General features: G+C 35.6%; 1 protein-coding gene across 2 annotated transcripts; it reads left to right on the top strand.

Moving 5' to 3' along the window:
• The first annotated feature begins 952 nt into the window (after positions 1 to 952).
• LOC140063649 (tetratricopeptide repeat protein 38-like) lies at positions 953 to 19280 on the top strand. Of its 2 annotated transcripts, none has more exons than XM_072110088.1 (14): positions 953 to 1040; positions 1280 to 1365; positions 10649 to 10726; positions 11155 to 11236; positions 11741 to 11912; positions 12504 to 12677; positions 12799 to 12874; positions 13961 to 14080; positions 14263 to 14361; positions 14804 to 14885; positions 16108 to 16276; positions 17814 to 17970; positions 18403 to 18476; positions 18621 to 19280. In XM_072110088.1, the coding sequence occupies exons 2-14, from the start codon at positions 1333 to 1335 to the stop codon at positions 18709 to 18711; spliced, it is 1407 nt and encodes a 468-aa protein (XP_071966189.1). In that variant the 5' UTR covers positions 953 to 1040; positions 1280 to 1332; the 3' UTR covers positions 18712 to 19280. The 2 variants fall into 2 exon arrangements, with proteins under 2 accessions (XP_071966189.1, XP_071966199.1); XM_072110098.1 differs by having other exon boundaries at positions 961 to 1083.
• The last annotated feature ends 120 nt before the right edge of the window (positions 19281 to 19400 follow it).

The raw sequence follows: 19400 nt of genomic DNA, 5'->3' as shown, positions 1-19400 counted from the left end.
TGCATACTCCTCTCAATTCGAAGGTTAGGTTGAATTTAATTTGTCCATCACTGGGAAGAATTTGTTTTTAAGAAAGAGTATGGGGTGTTATTGAAGAGGGGTGGAGGTTGGTGAATATAGACAGATACTGGCGTCGGGTGTTTTGTACTGAGAAGGCTGTAAACTAATTGCTAGTGATTATATATTAGGAGATACGTGTGAAATGATGTCGATGTATATATTTTCTAGATACGGTACGGTAATCTTGTGATTACTGCAGTTAAAATGTGTACAGTTTTTTCCATAATCAAGGCAAAACTCTAAATTAAAAATACAGGTCAAGATGACATTTAAAACTACATATACCAAAGTGCTTTAAACAGTCCTGGCTTTGTTTGTATCAAACCTGTTAGTGGCGGTAATTATCGCTGTTGGTTTCGATTGAATAAAATTTAAAAAATAAATAATTATGTGTTGACATCAAGTTTATTAGTATATACGTATATTAGTCTGAAACTGTTCGAGTTTCTCGACGTTTCCATCAATATGCTTGACGATCAAAGTATTTGATTGAAACGTCGAGAGACCCAACAGTTATTTTCAGAGCTACGTGGTGTACCGCAAACTTTATATCAACATTTGATTTTGCCATGCAAACCTTTAAACAATAAAACTACATATGAATGCACAAATCACAATCGAATTTAAACGTAACGCCCTTTAATTTTAAATAAACATTTTACTGTACTCAATCTTACACTAATCATCTATGCCTCTCACTAACCCATTCCAACGGGGCAAATTTACGAAGGGCTAAGTATGTAAGACTAAATTGGTTTACAGTTACAAAACAATAATCTAAGGGATTATTTATTTTTAGTTATTATCATTATTACAATACATTATTACACATTGAGCGTTCCATAGACATACACACTAAAAGCCATTATCCCAATTTCTATTAATCCTAAACAGTAGAAGACCGGCGGAGAGAGCTAGGCTACCTCGTATCGGGCAAGGGAATTCGAATGTAACGAAGAATTATAAGTATAGGTATACAGGTATACAAACTCGTGCAATTGCTATTAAGTTTAGAAGAAACTAGTAAGTGACGACAGTAATACATTAGGAAGCATAGATAATGAAATTAGAAATATATGCTGGTTGTTTCTAAATATTAATATTAATATTTATATGTATATATGGCACACTGAGTCAGTATTGGCCTGGGCCTCGTTATAGTAGAATAAAAAGAACGAAGTTGTAGCTGGGACACATAATTTGATATCTTTTATTTCAGGGCTTTTATGTGCATTTTGATTAACAGAACACGATACCCACTGACTTGACCTTATGGCGAAGCATACACAATGGAGAGATTCAAAGGTAGGCCTACCACGCAATAGGCCTAATTATTTTGATTGAATAGGTATATTGTAGCAAAATATCAACGTAGTCAAATGAGATAAGCGAAATGTCAGCAGAGGTCGAATAAAACACCACCGGTTAAAGCGATATCCTCGTGTGACATACGTTATTTAGGTAGTTAGTATATTAGGTAGTTTCAGGGCCGTAGCCAGGATCTGTCAAGGGGGGTTCGGACACTAAGTATTTGGGTCACTGTCCCACTGTCACTGTGTTTCCCTTGTGGCCCGGGCAACAGCCTTAATTTCATACTAAATGTTGTTTCTGCCACTAAATTGAAATTGAGTTCCATTTCATCGTATACCATCCGGACACGGAACTTGATAGGCTTAGTCAAAGTAGTTACAGAGTTGCAGGCCATTTTATCATTGTTGAATGTTTTGATATTAGCCTAATTGTTAAAACGACCTTCACAACCAAAATATTTCTTTGTAATAAAATCTATTTTAAATGGAACGCTACAAAAATAATCCTCTGCTTTATCAGAGCATGCATACCTAATAACCAGACAAGAACGTGTCTTTATTACATTTTACTATCAATCTATTTTCAAGTCACGCAATCCATTTTTCAACAATATAGTAGTATAATAACATTTTGATTGAATAGTGAGGGATTAGTTACAGTTTGACTTTGAATAAACAATTGGCAATTTACTGAAAATCCAAAATGAACTTGTGTTATAATACAAAAAAAATTATTCAATCAAAGAAACGTTCTACTACACATGAGAAATAGATGTCGGTCGATAAACTTCTGACGACGAATAAAACAACGACAATCAGCTAAATGTTAGTAATTTTATTTCATCTCTGGCTTGTTACATTTTTCATGACACATTACCGGACTTCCCCCTCCTCTCGCAATGAACGACAGTACAGATCCTCCCTATCTAGGCTCGTGTATGTAGAATACTACTACGTTATTCACAAATTACACACGCATAGCAGTGTTACTAGAACCATATCACAGATTACCTCTAATGGATCAATCATTCACACATGATTTAAAAAATTCATCGACAAACGAAATATAGCCTATATTCATTCCTTTTAAATATTAGGCATATTGCCAAGGCTAATAATCGATTTGTCCATAATTACTGCGTTTTGCCGGGGGTTTTCCATAATCTAAGGCCAATTTTTAGGCCAAATCATAATTGTGCGTATAGTGTTGTATTTCCGATGCGTGTAGTACCCTATTTATCTTCATTTCCGTACGTTCGTCGTAAATAGGCCGAATTTCCGTAGTAATTTATAGACGTTCCAAAATTTGAACCGTGTTATACCGGTAACAGAGCAAAGTTTGCTTCTTTCTGCAAATTTCCTATCATTATTTTCTTTGTTTTATTTGGAGTGTGGTTTAAAACAACACTTTTGTAAAGTTTATAGTGGATAAATGAAAATGAATTTTTGGAAAATGTGGTTCTAACATCTGACTTTATTTAGCATTTTTAATTGAATTAAAATTCCAAATTATACAATTTAACCTTTTGCTCAATATATTTATAGCAACTGCTTCATATTTTTTGTACAACTTTTTAAAATTATTAATTGATAATTAATTTACATTAATTGAGTACAGTTATTAGAATGTATTACCGTACCAAAAGTACCTTAATCGGAGACTTCCCCGCGACGTTTGCATTGAACGAAAAAAAAATTATAAATTTACGTGCGAGAGTACTATTTGCGGCCATCTAGGGGTGTCATTTAACAATTTGCTTGCTCAAATACTCAGTGTCTACAGCCCTGGAGTCTTTGGGCAACCCTCTTCTTAAAATAGTCCTGCGACCGCCCCTGATAGCTCTATCTATATTTATTTACAGCAATTTGTTGAGGAAACTAAATATATCAATGTAAATAGGTGGTATTGATACAGTTGAGTAGGCCTACGTATCGGCTGGTGGTCTAGACAAAAATAATCGAATACCATAGGCCTAATGTAAACTACAGTACATGATACCATAGATATTATAGTGTAATATATTAAATTCACTATAATCCTCTATGATGATGATACACTATACTTCATAGCCACACATAAATATTGTAGGTAACCGCAGCGTTCCATTTTTTGATGTACGTCGGAAGGCTATATACTTTATGCATGCTGACTGCCAGTGATCGAAACAATAGGTACGCGGTTGTCTAGCGGTGTTCTTTGTACGATTCGTTCGTGGCCAAGCTCGCGTCAATATCATGTTACATCCTGGGACCAAAAATTCGTATTATTTTTCAGGTGAAAATCGGCAACCAATTCATTTGTTTAACAATAAGGTATGATTTATTCACGAACGAGTTTACAAATTTTTCAATTTACAAACAACCTTTTGTATTGTGGGGCACGTATTTGGAGGATTTTCAGAGATGAGGGTGTGGTGAGGTATTGTGGATGTCGGGGATAGGGGTTCGCAGTCGGTTAAGGGGGGGGGGGAGGGGGGTCGCTGTAAAGGGGGGTTCGCCCGAACCATAAAAACCCCCCTGGCTACGGGCCTGAGTTTGACAAAGACTCTTGGCGAAGATAAAAATAATAAGATCCTAATGGGTGGTTCCATGCCAAATTTACAATTGATTCAGTTAAAGTTATTTATATAAAACTTTAGAGCTAAAAATATAATCTATGGGTTATTCAGGTACAAAATTTCTTTTACAAAAAGACAAATGAAATGATGACAAACCAACGATCTAAGGTCAAGGTGTTTACAAAGCTCATGTTAATTAAAATTCGGTAAATCGCGCGTTATTTCTAGAATGTTTACTCGATGGTATATAAAGTTGGTTAGAATCTCGGTACTGATTTAAACCACCCAGCCGCGTAACAAGGGGGTCTTGTCAGGGGGGGGGCAAAGAGGGGCTGATCCTTCCAGACACCAAGTATTTGAGCCACAGCCCCCCATGGTGGGGGCTGTGGCGAAGCGAATTTTGGTAAATGACACCCCTAGATCGTCGGAAATGGTACTCTTGCACATAAAATTCATGATAAATGGCGCCTCCAACTAGTAGTAGTTGGCCTGGAAATAACACTCCCATTTATTGCACAGCAATCAGCAAAATGATCGTACATTTTCCACCGTTAAAAACACAGGTGACATAACATTTTGAACATGTGAAAACCCAATCTAACATTGGATCCGCACCTGGCAAAGGTAGTAATTTTTCCGGTTAGAAGACTGAAACAGGGCCGTAACCAGGTTTGACGGCGGGGTGGATCGTTAAATACCCTCGAATTTTTTTTTTCTCTATAGGCCTATGTATGGCCGCAAATCGCATTTCCGGCTAATCTCTTTTGTTTATGAACTATATAATTTGGTGTAATTTCCAGCCCACGAATTTCAATTGCCGACCTTATTGCCGACCTTAAATTGTCAGAGGACGGCATTCTCTTGCCGACCGAAACTAGGCTAGATCCCTGCTCCCTTTAAGCCTCCTAGCAACAACATGGTACATTAAGGGATCGTATCATTGAGACTTTAACAGGCATATTCACCATCATGTGGTGTTTAGGTAACAAACCATGGAATTAAGATGATCCCTGAATTCACTCAACCATTGCATCTTGCACTTGCGTGAGCTGCATGCTTTCTCTCTAATATATCAAGCAGCTGGCTGGGCACGTCACACGCACGCAGATACCTGTGTAGGGGAATACCCTTTTATGTCAAGCAAACAACTATGCTCTGTGTACGGCTAGCTCCAGAACCACGATGTTCAGCAGTTATCAAATAGAATTTATCTTGTAAATTTAGTGTTAGGTTTTTATATTAGTTAAAATATACTTTATATTCTTATGTCGATTTATATTAATTAAATTTATTAAGGCTTGACTAGGCCTGTAGTAAACAATCGTAGTGTTGTGTTAGTATGCCCAGCAAAAAAAAAGTGGGAGGACAAGCGGAACTCGCTGTTCAGCGGGGGTACGATCCCCCCGATCCCCCCTGGTTACGGGCCTGTGAAAGATTGAGTATTGGAGCGACAGCCAGCCACGAAAGTACGTTCGTTTTGCTGATCGCTAGCGCGTTACATACGATTAGTAGGAGTGTATTTTTTTAAGGTGGCCTCACACGCACAGCACAGCGTCACAATTGTGTATGAGATGCCCGCGATGGCGGCTTAGATAAAAGACGCCAAAAACCACAGTCAACTGACCGCATGTTAATGTACTGATAAGCAGTGCGTCTTCCCACGAGTTGTCAGTCAGGATTTTGTGTATTTCATATCATCTTACTTGAATATCATACTGTACTGTGACTCATTTGAAGCCATATCATATCGTATATTTTATTCTTATCTTATATTTTCTTTCTTCTATCCCTTCTTTGTATTTTATTTTATTTTTTTGACTTGTTACCCAGCCCGATCGAACGCTTCTCAACCCGGTAAAATCCGCCAGGGGGGTATTCCGCCCCCCTGCCCCCCGCCTGTTACGCCACTGAAACCACCAGATGTAACCCTGTTTACTAATTAAATTGAGTTAGATAATTAGTTATTGACAATTAAAACGAATTTAGGTTGAACGATTTGCCCCAAATAGGGGTGTTTTCCGACCGTAGTATACACTGTCTAATGGATGTCCTCTTAAAAAATACCTGCACACAATAATACGAGGATGCTTCACATTTTCCTATCTCCTCCTACGATAATTGTTTTTAATAGCTGAAAACCGGTTGATCAGCTCGAGTACAGTATCATAATGTTGAAGACAGGCCGATTTTCTTTAAAAAATACTATTTTGATAGATTTAATATACGTTTATACAAATGCATTGATTTGTGATGAATGGAACATTCCAATCTCTCAGACTCCCAGTTTGTAGGTAAATTTATGAGCCCTCACAAGTAGGTAAATTTATGGGCCCTTTGAGAATAAACTTAAAACTGAGATAATAGCATTGCAATACTTTGACAATATTATTGTAAATACTGTACGTAATAACCATTTTTGGTCGCCATTTGAATCGAAATTTTCTTACTGTGTGAATGTGGTTACTGTTTATTGTATTAATTAGTAATTACTAGATGGTCGTGCCCACAGATGGTTCTCGAATACATAATAATTTCAGCGTTAAAAAACTGGCGATTTCAAATGTACGTACCGCAGGACAATAATACATGTCGTTTACAGGAACGAACTAGACATGAAACTCGTCACTTTGACGAGTTAGTTATCCGCTCGACAAACGCCACGTGCACGTCATACGTTAGAATATTGCACACAGAAAAATATTAAGGCATTATGACCTGAACTGAAGAATATGATATGTTGTTATTTCTGAATTCTGTTATTTTGTGTCATATACATAGTATACACAGTACAATCTGTATACATATCACAAACAGTGTAAAATAGGTGAAATTACGGGACCCGTATTTTATTGTAATTTTTAACATCTTGACGGTTTCAAAATGAAATGCAAAAGTAGAAATTTCAGAAGGAAATTATCTCAGCAACAACATATTAACGTGTAGAAGAAATTTGAATACGTGAAATATTGATGCGCGCTCTTTTAAATGTAATGAAATATAACGCAAAAGATGAAAATATGACTTTTGTATTTAACTGGCCATATGATGACGTCACCACATTCGATTGGCACAATTTTCACATGATTTTGTATCTACAATACAATAGCTTCCTGAAAACGTTTTAATCGTGATTATCACATTTTATTCTTACGAGCTATAACAGATTAAAATTTACTGTAAAGATGAAATTAGTGACCAACGTAATTTAAATTTTTAGGCATGATGACGTTAAAAAAATTAAAAAATTTTTAATTCATGCAAAACATAGTTGATAGACCTAAAAGATATTAAAATCGGGGTGAAAATGAACAACGAATAAGTGGAGATGCGCTCTATTAAATGTGATGAGCTATGACGAAAGAGACAAAAATCCTATATTTTATATTTGCGTGGCCATACGATGACGTCACAATGTCCGGTTAGCCATATTAATGCATGATTCGATATCTACAACTCATCAACTTCCAGAATATGTAATTAAAAAAAAGTTCTCCATGTAGTTTAGAATCTATGACTGTTTAAAAATAGGTATAATTGTGACGATTTTTTGAACTTTTTCACCAGAAACGCGTGCAAATTATTTAATTCGACGTGCTCGTATGACGTAATTTTAAGTCGAAATTGTTTAAAAGTTGGTAACATTACTATAAAAGGCTGAAAAAACATAAATCACGCGAAAAAAATATGTTTTTAACGCTACGTGTGCACCGCGTGCGTAAAAAGTTTCGCGCGCGTGGGAATTTTTGACATGCTCAAAATGACATGAAACGCATAGAAAGTTGATAAGACGTTGATTTTTCGAACTCTAAAATTTTAAACGCGCGTGCGCGCGTAACTTTTTGTGAATGGTGCTATTTTTAATCCATAGAAAGTTTGCGCTTGATGTGACTTAAATTTTCACAAAGTGTCAAAACAAAATTATGTTTGGTTTTTAGTCTATAATCAATCATTGAAATTCATAAAATCGCGCGTAATTCACGTTGCGCAACTCTGACGTCATTCAAAAATAGGAGGTGCACAAGTTCACGTAAATGTCGATATGTTGACAAAGTTACGATATGTTCTGTTTACACGTTTTAGAGAAACGCGACGCACAAAAATGACGGAAGGAAATAAGTATAATACAGAAAAAAAAAAAAAATATGATGAAACAGGACGATTACAAGGAGTTATCCGCTACTAAGCGGATAACTAATAAATAGACACTGTGATTTATGTACTCAACTAAAATTAGCACCCTGGGAATTACTTCCGAAAAAGAAACTTGTCACAAAATGAGACCAATTGTTTAAGTCAAATTTAAACAAACTTAATTTGTGTTTTGTATGTAACATTCGGGTTGAGGGATGGGGAAGAAGATGGGTGCAAAGAGGAACAATTTTTAAATATATTCTTTATCCATTTAGTAACGAAATATTAATTGAACTTATTCAACCTTATGTTCCTAAGCGGTCTCTGAGATCTAGATCTGAGTCTCTTCTTGCCCATATATTTCATCCTTCCACTAAGTTTTATGGAAATCGTTCATTTTCTTCGGCATTCGTTTCTCTATGGAATGCGTTGCCTATTGAAATCCGTCAGGCTACTTCCACCAGTGTCTTCAAATCTCTCCTCAAAACCCACCTTTTTAATTTGTAATTTTCTAAATTTTTCTGTCTTTGTAAAGCGCATTGAGGTTTTCAGCATAATGCGCTATATCAAGTACCAGTTATTATTATTATTATTATTGTTTTCATGTTTTACAAATAATATACCACTAAACACAGTAAAACATTGCGATGTAATACTTTGTTGAAACTATCACCGTCCTAGTGGATTGAAATAGTACAGTACATGTAACGATACATCACTACGACGTGTATGTTTATATAATGTAAAACAATTTGTGAAAACCACCTCTATTCGGGGAAAATCATAAATTCGATTTAATCGTCAATAAATATTAAATTATCCAACTCAACTTAATTAGTAGGCCTAATGGTTTTCAATTGTTTCTTAGAGCCAATTCATACTTAAGTTGGTTCCTACCGGGGTTCCTACCCTACCCACCAACGTTGTTCTGCGTTTAGGCCATGTGATGTACCTTAGGCCTATCCTCTACTGGTTTTACAACGCTACTCATGCCAGTGAGGGAAGGGTGATGATGTGGGTGGTTTAACTGCAATAATAACGATTTGTACATAATATATGGCGAGTGAAAACGCTAGCTCATTATCCGTTTAAAAAAAATTTATATCCAACCTCTGCAGCACAGATTGAAAAAAAAAATGGAATGAATGAATGTTATGAGTATACAGGACTTGCCTTTACGACACCTGAGGGAATAGACACTTGTGGAACAGAGATTGGAATGTTCCATTCATCGCAAATCAATACATTTGTATAAACGTATATTAAATCTATCAAAATAGTATTTTTTAAAGAAAATCGGCCTGTCTTCAACATTATGATGCTGTACTCGAGCTGTTCAACCGGTTTTCAGCCATTAAAAACAATTATCGTAAGAGGAGATAGGAAAATGCGAAGCATCCTCGTATTATCGTCTGCGGGTAATTTTCAAGATGGACATCCATTAGACAGTGTATACTACGATCGAAAAACACCCCTATTTGGGGCAAACCGTTGAACCTAAATTCGTTTTAATCGTCAATAACTAATTATCGAACTAAATTTAATTAGTAAACAGGGTTACATCAGGTGGTTAAAATCAGTACCGAAAGTACGAACCAACTTTATATACCATCGAGTAAACATTCTATAAATAACGCGCGATTTACCGAATTTTGCCCTTACGTAAATTGATATATAGATAAAAAATATAAACGTCGTAGTGGTGTATCGTTACATGTACTTTACTATTTCAATCGACTATAACAGGGACAGTTTTAGTTTTTTGGACTCATTTTAAGACAAGTTTCTCCTTCGGAAGTAGGCCTAATTCCCAATGTGCTAATTTTAGTTGACTACATTAATCATCGTGTCTATTTATTCGTTTCTGAAAACGACAATGTATTTATAGTCCTGCGGTACGTACATTTGAAATCGCCAGTTTTTTTTACGCTGAAATTACTAAATGTGTATTCGAGAGCCATCTGTGGACACGACCTAGATGGTACGCGAGCAAAGCGAGCCTACCATCTAGTATATTAAATGTATAGCACTAAATATAGGTCACCCTACCTATCTCATAAAATCGAGATCAAACGTAAAAAAGGTAAGTTTTCGTTTAATCCGTCTATTAATGTATAGCACCAAATATAAACTCCCCCCAAAAACTAATAACAATCGATTATACGGTATATACACGTCACAAAACAACTTTAAAAATATGTGCCATGCGTGGCCATCTCTGGCTGCACTATCAAACTATTTGGCAAAAAAAGTGTGATGTGCCCAAATATGGCAGTGATATGTCCAAATATGGTAGTGGTATGACATCATCATGTCCATATTATGGGCACATCACATTTTTTGTCACATAAAGTTTGATTGGTGTAGACATCATGGACTGCGCAACTTCTGACCAATCAGGCACGGTATTGACAATCAGGTCTCGATACATCATAAGTAACGAACGGTGTCATTAGGATTACTATATAGATATTGATTGTTATAATGTTATAATATCATGTAGCTTTAAAAATTATAGCTCAATGGTTATATCATATATTTTGTTTATTTAATAACAAAATACTGAACTAAATAAATGTCATAATACAGGCATGGCTCGACACTGGTCTTCCTCTATCGTCAACTAGTAACGAAGCATGTAAACTATATGATGCCGCCTTGACACAGGTAAAATATCATTCTAGGATTTTATTCACACGTTGTTAGCATACCAAGGGAATCTAACAACAGGACACTTTGGTCGCCTTGCCAAGATAGGAACTGGTAACAGTCTTTTGATCTTATGTCTGACTGCGAAAAATACTATACTGTGTACATTATTAACATATTAAAGGGCGTGGAATTGAGCGTGTCGCAGCCACAGATAAACCCTTTGATTCAGAGCTTATGATCCTGTTGTTAAATTGCCTTGATGCGACCTTTGGATGAATTGGGAAACATTCTGTCAATAACCGTTCATAACCTCAAACGTTACAGAGCATTCTGTCAATAAACGTCATGTCATGTGAATCCACGGTTCCCAAAAATTTATTTTCGCACGGAATTAATAATTATAGTCTTTTTTTTTTGCACAAAAATATTGTTTTGTATTGCAGTATGTTGGCTGGTATGACGAGCCTAGTGTTGGAGGTTTGGAAGTAACTCTTGGCAAATTAGAGAAAGCGGACGAATCGTTCAGTAAGTTTGTACCGCGTTAACGACAAACGGCGCAATCCCGTCTGAAAATATATATTGCATATAGTTACAGTTTATGAATTCTGTAAAAACAAAGCATAACAAATAAAACTCCGCGTTAAAAAAATAAACATTTGCAAAAGCATTAATATTACCCCTTCATTAAAAAAAATCAACATTAAAGCGGTTCCTAGTACTAGCGACGCAACGTAACGCAATACAGCGACATATTGACGCAAAGTGCTGTATTATGTAATCACAAGTGGGAACCGACGACGCAGGTGGGAGAAAACACAATTATCGGAAGGGCATTCAATTTACACAGACGAGAGCGGTAACGGTAAGCGGAAAACCGTGTATCTTGTCCCACGTAGAATTACCGTTATTACCGCTCGTCTGGGTAAATTTGCATTTATGTTCATCATAAGATAAGTGTGTTACCGGAGCCACCCTTTAATACATACAACTGACATTTTTGTACTGTTTGTTTTTCATTCGTTCTGAAAGTTATGGGACGAGTAATAAGTAATGGTCTTGAACTACTTGGAACAGGCACGAACATTGATCTAAGTTCTGACTTAAAGGAGGGTATTGATGAGATGGTACGCATAGCAACGGGTAGTGATATCAGCCAAAGGGAACAGCAACACGTCACCGCTATCAAATTATTTTCAGAAGGGTACTGAGTAATATATACAAAATGGCGATATTAATTATAACCTCTTTGATAAAATCAAGAATATTTATATTAATTTCAAACGTAAAAAAATATATTATTCTGTTTTATTAACGTAATCTCACTCGTTTAGTTCGAATCAGTCTTTTTACGACATTGTTTGTTTGCGGAGCGTCCTGAAAATGTGGTAGGCCTAGACCAGGTAGAAGTAAAATTCACTATTTCCTGGCCTAGACACAAACTCATCATCACAGCACAGGGTTACAGGCATGCGGGGCACTTTGGATAATCCATCAAATTACTTGCGTGATATATCAAACTAGTTTAACAATACAAAGTTATATGACGTCATCATGTCCATTGGCCACATTACATTTTTGATAGTGTAGACAGAGCTTTACGCGTTGTACGTGTTGCATCCTAGTATGAACAAAAAACTTCAACACTAAAGCCCTGTCTACACTAACAAACTTCATGTGACAAAACATTGTGATGTGCCCATATATGGACATGGTGATGTCATATAACTACCATATTTGGCCATATCACTACCATATTTGGGCATATCACTACTATTTAAAAACATATTTTCAGATACCAGAAAAAAGCGTGTGAAACCTGGGAACGTATCCTAGTCGAACACCCTACAGACATGTTAGCTTTAAAGTTTGCCCACGACAGTTATTTCTACCTCGGTGAATCGAATCAAATACGTGATTCGATCGCTCGTGTGATGCCTTATTGGAAAAACACTATGCCACTATCCAGGTAATCAAATTCTAACATGATGTTTCTTAAAATGTTAATAATAAGTGATCATTAATGAAGGAGAGAATACAGTACGGTAGGCCTACAAAATAATGTGGTTCTTTTGTTTTCATCGATATAGTTACCTACATGGAATGTACGCGTTTGGCCTGGAGGAGACTAATCTGTACGCTCAAGCAGAGAAACAAGCTAGACTAGTAAGATGAATTATAATACTGTATTTCTTCAAATATAAGCCCCTCGAATAAACTCACTCCATAGAATGTCATTTGGAATAAACGTCCCCTCGCTCCGGAGAGTTTACCTATTTTTCTCGTATAAACACCAGGGAATAATTTCGCCAGTGTAGCATAGCAAAAAGCAACCTTTTAGCTACACATTTCTACAATTGTGTAGCAAAAAATACAATACAAAAATATGTTTCTCGACTAAATAATCAGTTTGATTAGCAATTTTGCTAAACAAAATTTTCAAATGAAATTTTTCCCTGTAAACACCCCGCCACATGCATATATACACAATTTGAATTTTCTATTACAACATTTTGATACAAATTTTACTTTATTTTATCACTTCTTGATATTAATTGTATTTTTTCATATCTAGGGGATATCGAATAAACGCCCCACTAAAACCCTCCTGAACAATAAACGCCCTGGGCATTTTTTCGAATAAATATACGGTAATATTAAAAATTTGGCAAAATGCCAAGTTTACTTGCTTCTACGTTTGTTTGCACGATAACGTCCACATTGTTCTGAATTTTTTTTTTTTTATTTTAATTAATGTTTTAACAACAGACTACGTCTATTAATTTTCAAGAAAATCGATATATAATATGATTCAAGGTGAATAAAATCTCGAGTTATATGATGTATCTTCAATGTGGGCCAAATATAAAACAGTGCGCCCTCTGTATTTTGCCAAGCATGTCCGATTGCTTAAAGATATTGTCCCAACTATCAATTTTTTTTTTAATATGCCATTTTAATGCCATATAAGAGTTAATCTCTTTAACCAAAAACTGGATCGAAAAACAAATTATTTACCTGAACAAATGTTATTAAGAGCACCCTCTCGCCGTACAGCCGTCGCCGTAAATTGCTGTGACGTCACAAGTGCATCGCAAAATTTACGTCATGAGTTTTCTGGCAAAGTATGGAAAATCGCGAAAAATTCTTTGTAACTTTGTAAATAAATCTTAAAAAACATAAATGTTTATTTTTTTCTTTCTTTTGCTTATCTACCGGTACATATTTAATTATGATTTTAATAATTTTAAGGGCTTAGAATTGAATCCAAACGATCCGTGGGCAACGCACTCGATGGCTCATGTGCTTGAGATGAATGGACGTTCGATTGAAGGTATTCAATTCATGTCAAGCACAGAGACTAACTGGAACGTAGGTATTTCATTTTATGCATTTTCTATTCTATTCATATGGCGCCCTACAAAGAACATAGCGCCTAACAATACTTTGTAATTTAAAAGAAAAGTTTTAAGTTGACGTTTAAATTTTAATGAGCGAAACGTTCCACCACGTGTATGATAATTATTGATCTTATTATGTATGACTTGCTATAGATTTGTGGTATGATAGCCTGCCACAATTACTGGCATTGGGCATTATACTGTATAGAAAATGCCGACTACCAGAAAGCACTTGCAATCTATGACCAACAGGTAACTAATAGTAATTAACTAATTCATTTACTTTTTATTGTTCGACATAAAACAAATGAAAGATCAAGACTAAAATACAGTCTTTGTTTTAGGCAAAAGGGGCTTTAATACGGGGCGCAATGTCCCATACGGCGCCCCGTACTTTAAGGCTGAGTTTCCAAGAGACATTACACTGTACATGGTAATGGAAAACATTAATGACAGCTCAACAACACAGCTGTTGAGATGAAAAGTCATTTTGCGCACACTTAGAAACAAATTATTTAGCTGCGTACATCCGCGTGGTATCTCAACAACACAGCTTTTGAGTTTTTGCGCACACTCAGAAACAAATTGTATAGCGGCCCAACATCCGCAAATTAATTCAGCATTCAGCAGCAGATGATTGTATTGTGAATTTTAAAACAGATTCAAATTATTACTTCCTTCGTTTTATTGATAGGTTCAACAGAGAACACTGGGTTCATCAGCTCCTTTGGACATGGTAGACGCCGCGTCTTTGCTCTACCGACTTGAAATGGAAGGTTAGTTCGCGCGGTAGGCTACATTACTCGCAGCGATTCATTTAATTAAGATCTGTGGCGTAACGGCTATGAGCGCTCACTGGCCAAACCCAGGGACCCCGGGGCTTATTGGGGAGGGGGGAGACTGAGCAGTACACACAGAGAAAAAAAAGGCATTAAAACATTAATAGTGAATGATAAAATTGGTGATGCAGGAACATACCAAGTGGAATATTAGTTACGTTTTAATACTTACGTTTTATGGGTCTATTCTCCTCATTGTGCACTATGGCTTATACTCATTACAGTAGAGTGCAATATTAATTAAGATCCATTTTCAACCACAGACCCTGAAATTAATAAGCCCAATTGTATTGAAAGGTGTTGTAGTAGGTCAAATTGTAGGTCATTTTAAAATGAAACGTTTAGTTCCGGTAACGGTGTTTAATGAAGCGTAGTAATTTTTAAAGACGGTGAAATAAACAAATCAATTATATTGATTTAGGACTATTTTTAGTTTTATGTCTAATGACACGCAAAAACAAATTAGCAAACGAAATACTATATAACTTTCGCCAAAATGACACTTTTGACACAGTTAGCAATCACAAGCGAATAAGCCATCGCTTGTGATTGGTAAAATTCACTTGTGTTACGTTCTAGTGGGAACCAAACTTAAGGAGTGTAGTCATCAACCTAGCGCTAGCTTGTGACGATCTTTTCCCCTTTTGTGGAAAAACGAACCCACTGTAAAACCCCTGGCTACGGGCTTGTGTTATCCTACCTCGAATGTAATGAGATGAAGCGCCTTGTGATAAAAGCTCTGTCTACACTGTCAAACTTTAAGTGACAAAAAATGTGATGTGCCCATATATGGACATGATGATGTCATATCACTACCATATTTTGGCATATCACTACCATACTTGGGCACACCTTTTTGGTCAAACTAGTATGATAGTGTAAAACGAGCTTTATCGACGGAACTCTTGTGATATGTATCGAAAAGGGCTATATAAATAGGATAACCATATTATTCTGTCTTTGATGAAAATTATGTGACCGTTATTGTTCTTATTTATCCTGACGTCAATTGGTTGGATTTTTAAAAATATTATTTTCGTCAAAGACAGAATAAAATAGTCTTTGGTTCTTTTCTAATTTCTTTTGTTTTCTGTTATAAAAATGTTTATTTATCGTCGGTCAGGCCTTTACTACTTTGAAACTATGATATTTTTTACAGGAGTTTCAGTGGGAAAAGAACGTTGGCAGAAAATCTTTGATGTCACCAAACCTCACTTAGATGACCACACCCTTGTGTTCAATGACATCCACTATCTGATGGCTGCCCTCGGAGCAAAACAAAATGATATTGTCAAGAGATTTAAGGAATCAACCACAGATTTTATCAAGTAAAATTCTATATTTTCATCGCACTATTATATTATACAAATAATGAATGTTTATGAGTGCAATGGTACAAATAATGGCACGAGGTGAATGATGAAAGGTTATATCAACGAGGCAAAGCCGAGTTGATATAACCTTTCATCATTCACCAAGTGCCATTATTTGTACCATTACACGAATACAAAACATTCATTATTTGTTTTATATAACATCTAAATAAATTCTAGTTATTTGAATCAAATAAAAGGTAGCCCTAGCCAAAGCTTACTACATTTCATTCACACACATTTGATTAAAAACAGTAACATTTGGTTTTTAATAATGTTATATTAAATGTTATATTTATATGGATTTCGTAAACACACCTACTTTTGTGTTAATTATGTCAACAAACGACCAAACAATCCTAGGCCTAGCAAGGCTAAAACGCCTAGGCTAGGCCTAGCCTAATACTAGCATGGCCTAGGCTAGACCTAGTAGCCTAGTACTAGCTTGGCTGAAAGGCAAAACTTCGACAGACAATTGGAACTTATCTAAGCTAATTATGGTTTTTCCAACAATTCCACGTCTTGTAGGGATGTCCCCATTAATTAATCAAAATCCTAAAAACGATCTAAAGCTAATTTAAATGCCTTTTTGAATGAAATTAGTACATAATGTCCAAATCGTACACAAATATCTGCTGCTGTTGCATATCTCGCGGTGGTGTTTACAAATGAAACTGAGACCAGACGACAGGTGGCGCTGTTGTATTTCACAGTACATAGCCATATCATAGGATAATTTGTGTACTAGATTTTTTTTCATCCGCGAGACGTTTTTTTTTTCGTACACAAAAATGTTTCAAAAAGTACTATTTAACGATCGTTGAATAGTGCGTACTATTGCACGCCATGTGACCCACATTCGTCCAATCAAATGACAGGAATTTATATAGGTGTTATATAAAAGTAGTTATACTATAGTATAGTATAACTGTTCGTTGAATCACTAGCTTCACGACGCGGCAATATTATTCTTGTTTTTTTTTTTATTGTTATTGATTTAAATAACTTCTTATTACCTTATTAATTGTATTAGGCGTCTCGACTTAAAAGCTTTGCTTATTTTGAGTTCCTTTTTCCATAACTTTTATTATGACATTTTTGTAATATCCTTAGTTTTATGGAATACATTTTGATTGATTGATATTATTTACTTTTGCGCATGCTTATTCTCTAGCTAATCTACTATTGGTTATCTTTTTTTTAATTTCATTTACAATAATAAAAGCATTAGAAGAAAAAATGGTCCAAAAGTTTACTAAATGAATTATTATTAAATCTAAAAGTTCCTTAAATTATCAAGTTTTCAGAAAGCAATACCAAAGCACAGCCGGTGTAAAATACATTTACCTCACATTCACATTTGAAACGCGCGCGCGCGCACTAGTGCATATTTAAGCATATCACAACCGTTTGGGCACATTCAAACTAGTTTGATAGTGTAGACAGAGCTTTATACTGATGTAAGTTTTTATCAAACATTATTGTAATCTAGAAAGAAGAAAGGAGATCAAAGAAATATAATGAATGAGGTGGGCGTTGTGATGTTTGAAGCGTTCCAGGCCTACGACGACGGAGATTTCAGTAAAGCAGTTGAGACGATGTTACCGGTCAGATATCAGGTGATCAATATTGGAGGAAGCCATGCACAGGTAACTACTAGTCTGGGTTCCAGGCGGAGTTTTGACTAAATATTTTGGCACATATGGCGTTTCATACTGCTACTGGAGCTTGTAAACAAACATCGAAAAGCCTCGAAATAACTACAGACTTGGGGCAAGTCTAGGGGTAACTACATACAAGTATAAAAGATCTCACTAAACTCAGAAGGCGACCCGCAAAACGCATTTAGCATTATACCACCGTCAAATCAGGGAGGTTTATTCGTATGCCTTCCGGGTCAAATGAAACGTTTTAAAAAACTGTTTGCGTTGATGAAACTGAAAAAAGTTACAGTGGTTGTCAGTGAGAACACTCAATTAGTTTTATTTTTCTATGTTAACAGTAGTTAACAGCGTCAAAAGATGTTTTTATATGATTAATATAATTAATTGTTTAATACAATATTAGAATTTTTTTTTCAGCGAGACGTTTTTAACCAGTTTTTGATTCAAGCCGCTCTGAAATCAGATCAAAAGCAACATCACAAATTAGCAAGGTAGCATTGTTATATTTTAGTTGTTTTTTTTTGTTGTAAAAATCTAGTTCAGATAGGCTTAATACTATTAAACCAATAAAACCAAATAATTAGTTTCATTCCAGATGTTATCCATTGTAATGTTTTGATTTTAATTTTTTTCAGATGTTTGTTAACAGAGCGGAAATCGTTAAAAGAGTGCACGCCACTTACAGATCGACTTATAGCCCGAGCGATGGCTCTTCATGTGGACTAATAACAAGTTATGACCATATTTGGGGCTTAGTTGCTCGCGTATGTGCGTAAAGATTCATTGGGAACGTCAGAATCAAGCCCCAAGACGCAATATTACCGTACACTATAAAAATAAACTCAAAGCTTCCGGATTATCTGAATGCCTTTAGATAATTGGAAATAAAATGTGTTTGATAAAATGTATTTTTATGTTTATAAAACAAATGTCAGGTTTCCGAGAGACTGAGTACATTAGCTATATAAATTAGGCCTGTATGATATAGGGAGAGAAAATATATTTATGTAGCACCTGGACAGTAATTTGACCTCCCGTCACGCATCACTTATTGTTAGATGCGAAATGTGATGGTTTGTCATCCCAAACAACTTGGCCTAGGATGATCAAAGCTAAGTTTACGAATTTTGCTCTCGGATGAAATCAATTGTTACTATTAGTTTTGCTGAATGTATGCCTAAATCTTCCAAGTGCCAATTATTATTAATTAATAATAATGACGTAATTACAATAAAACTTTGATGACTTATAAAACATTGGTTGACCTTTAATTGAATAAGTCACAAGCCTAAATATTGTCGTTCCTTGTTTTCTAAGTGCCGACAATTATAAATACCGTAATGACACTTTTGTATAAAACTTCGCTAATGACCGCTATATGATATAACATAAACAAGAGGTCACAACACGTAAAT

Source organism: Antedon mediterranea, chromosome 1 (assembly GCF_964355755.1).
Source record: "Antedon mediterranea chromosome 1, ecAntMedi1.1, whole genome shotgun sequence".
Classification (NCBI taxonomy): Eukaryota; Metazoa; Echinodermata; class Crinoidea; order Comatulida; family Antedonidae; genus Antedon; species Antedon mediterranea.
Note: the sequence above shows the minus strand (reverse complement) of the source record. Positions and strands in the feature narration are given on the sequence as shown.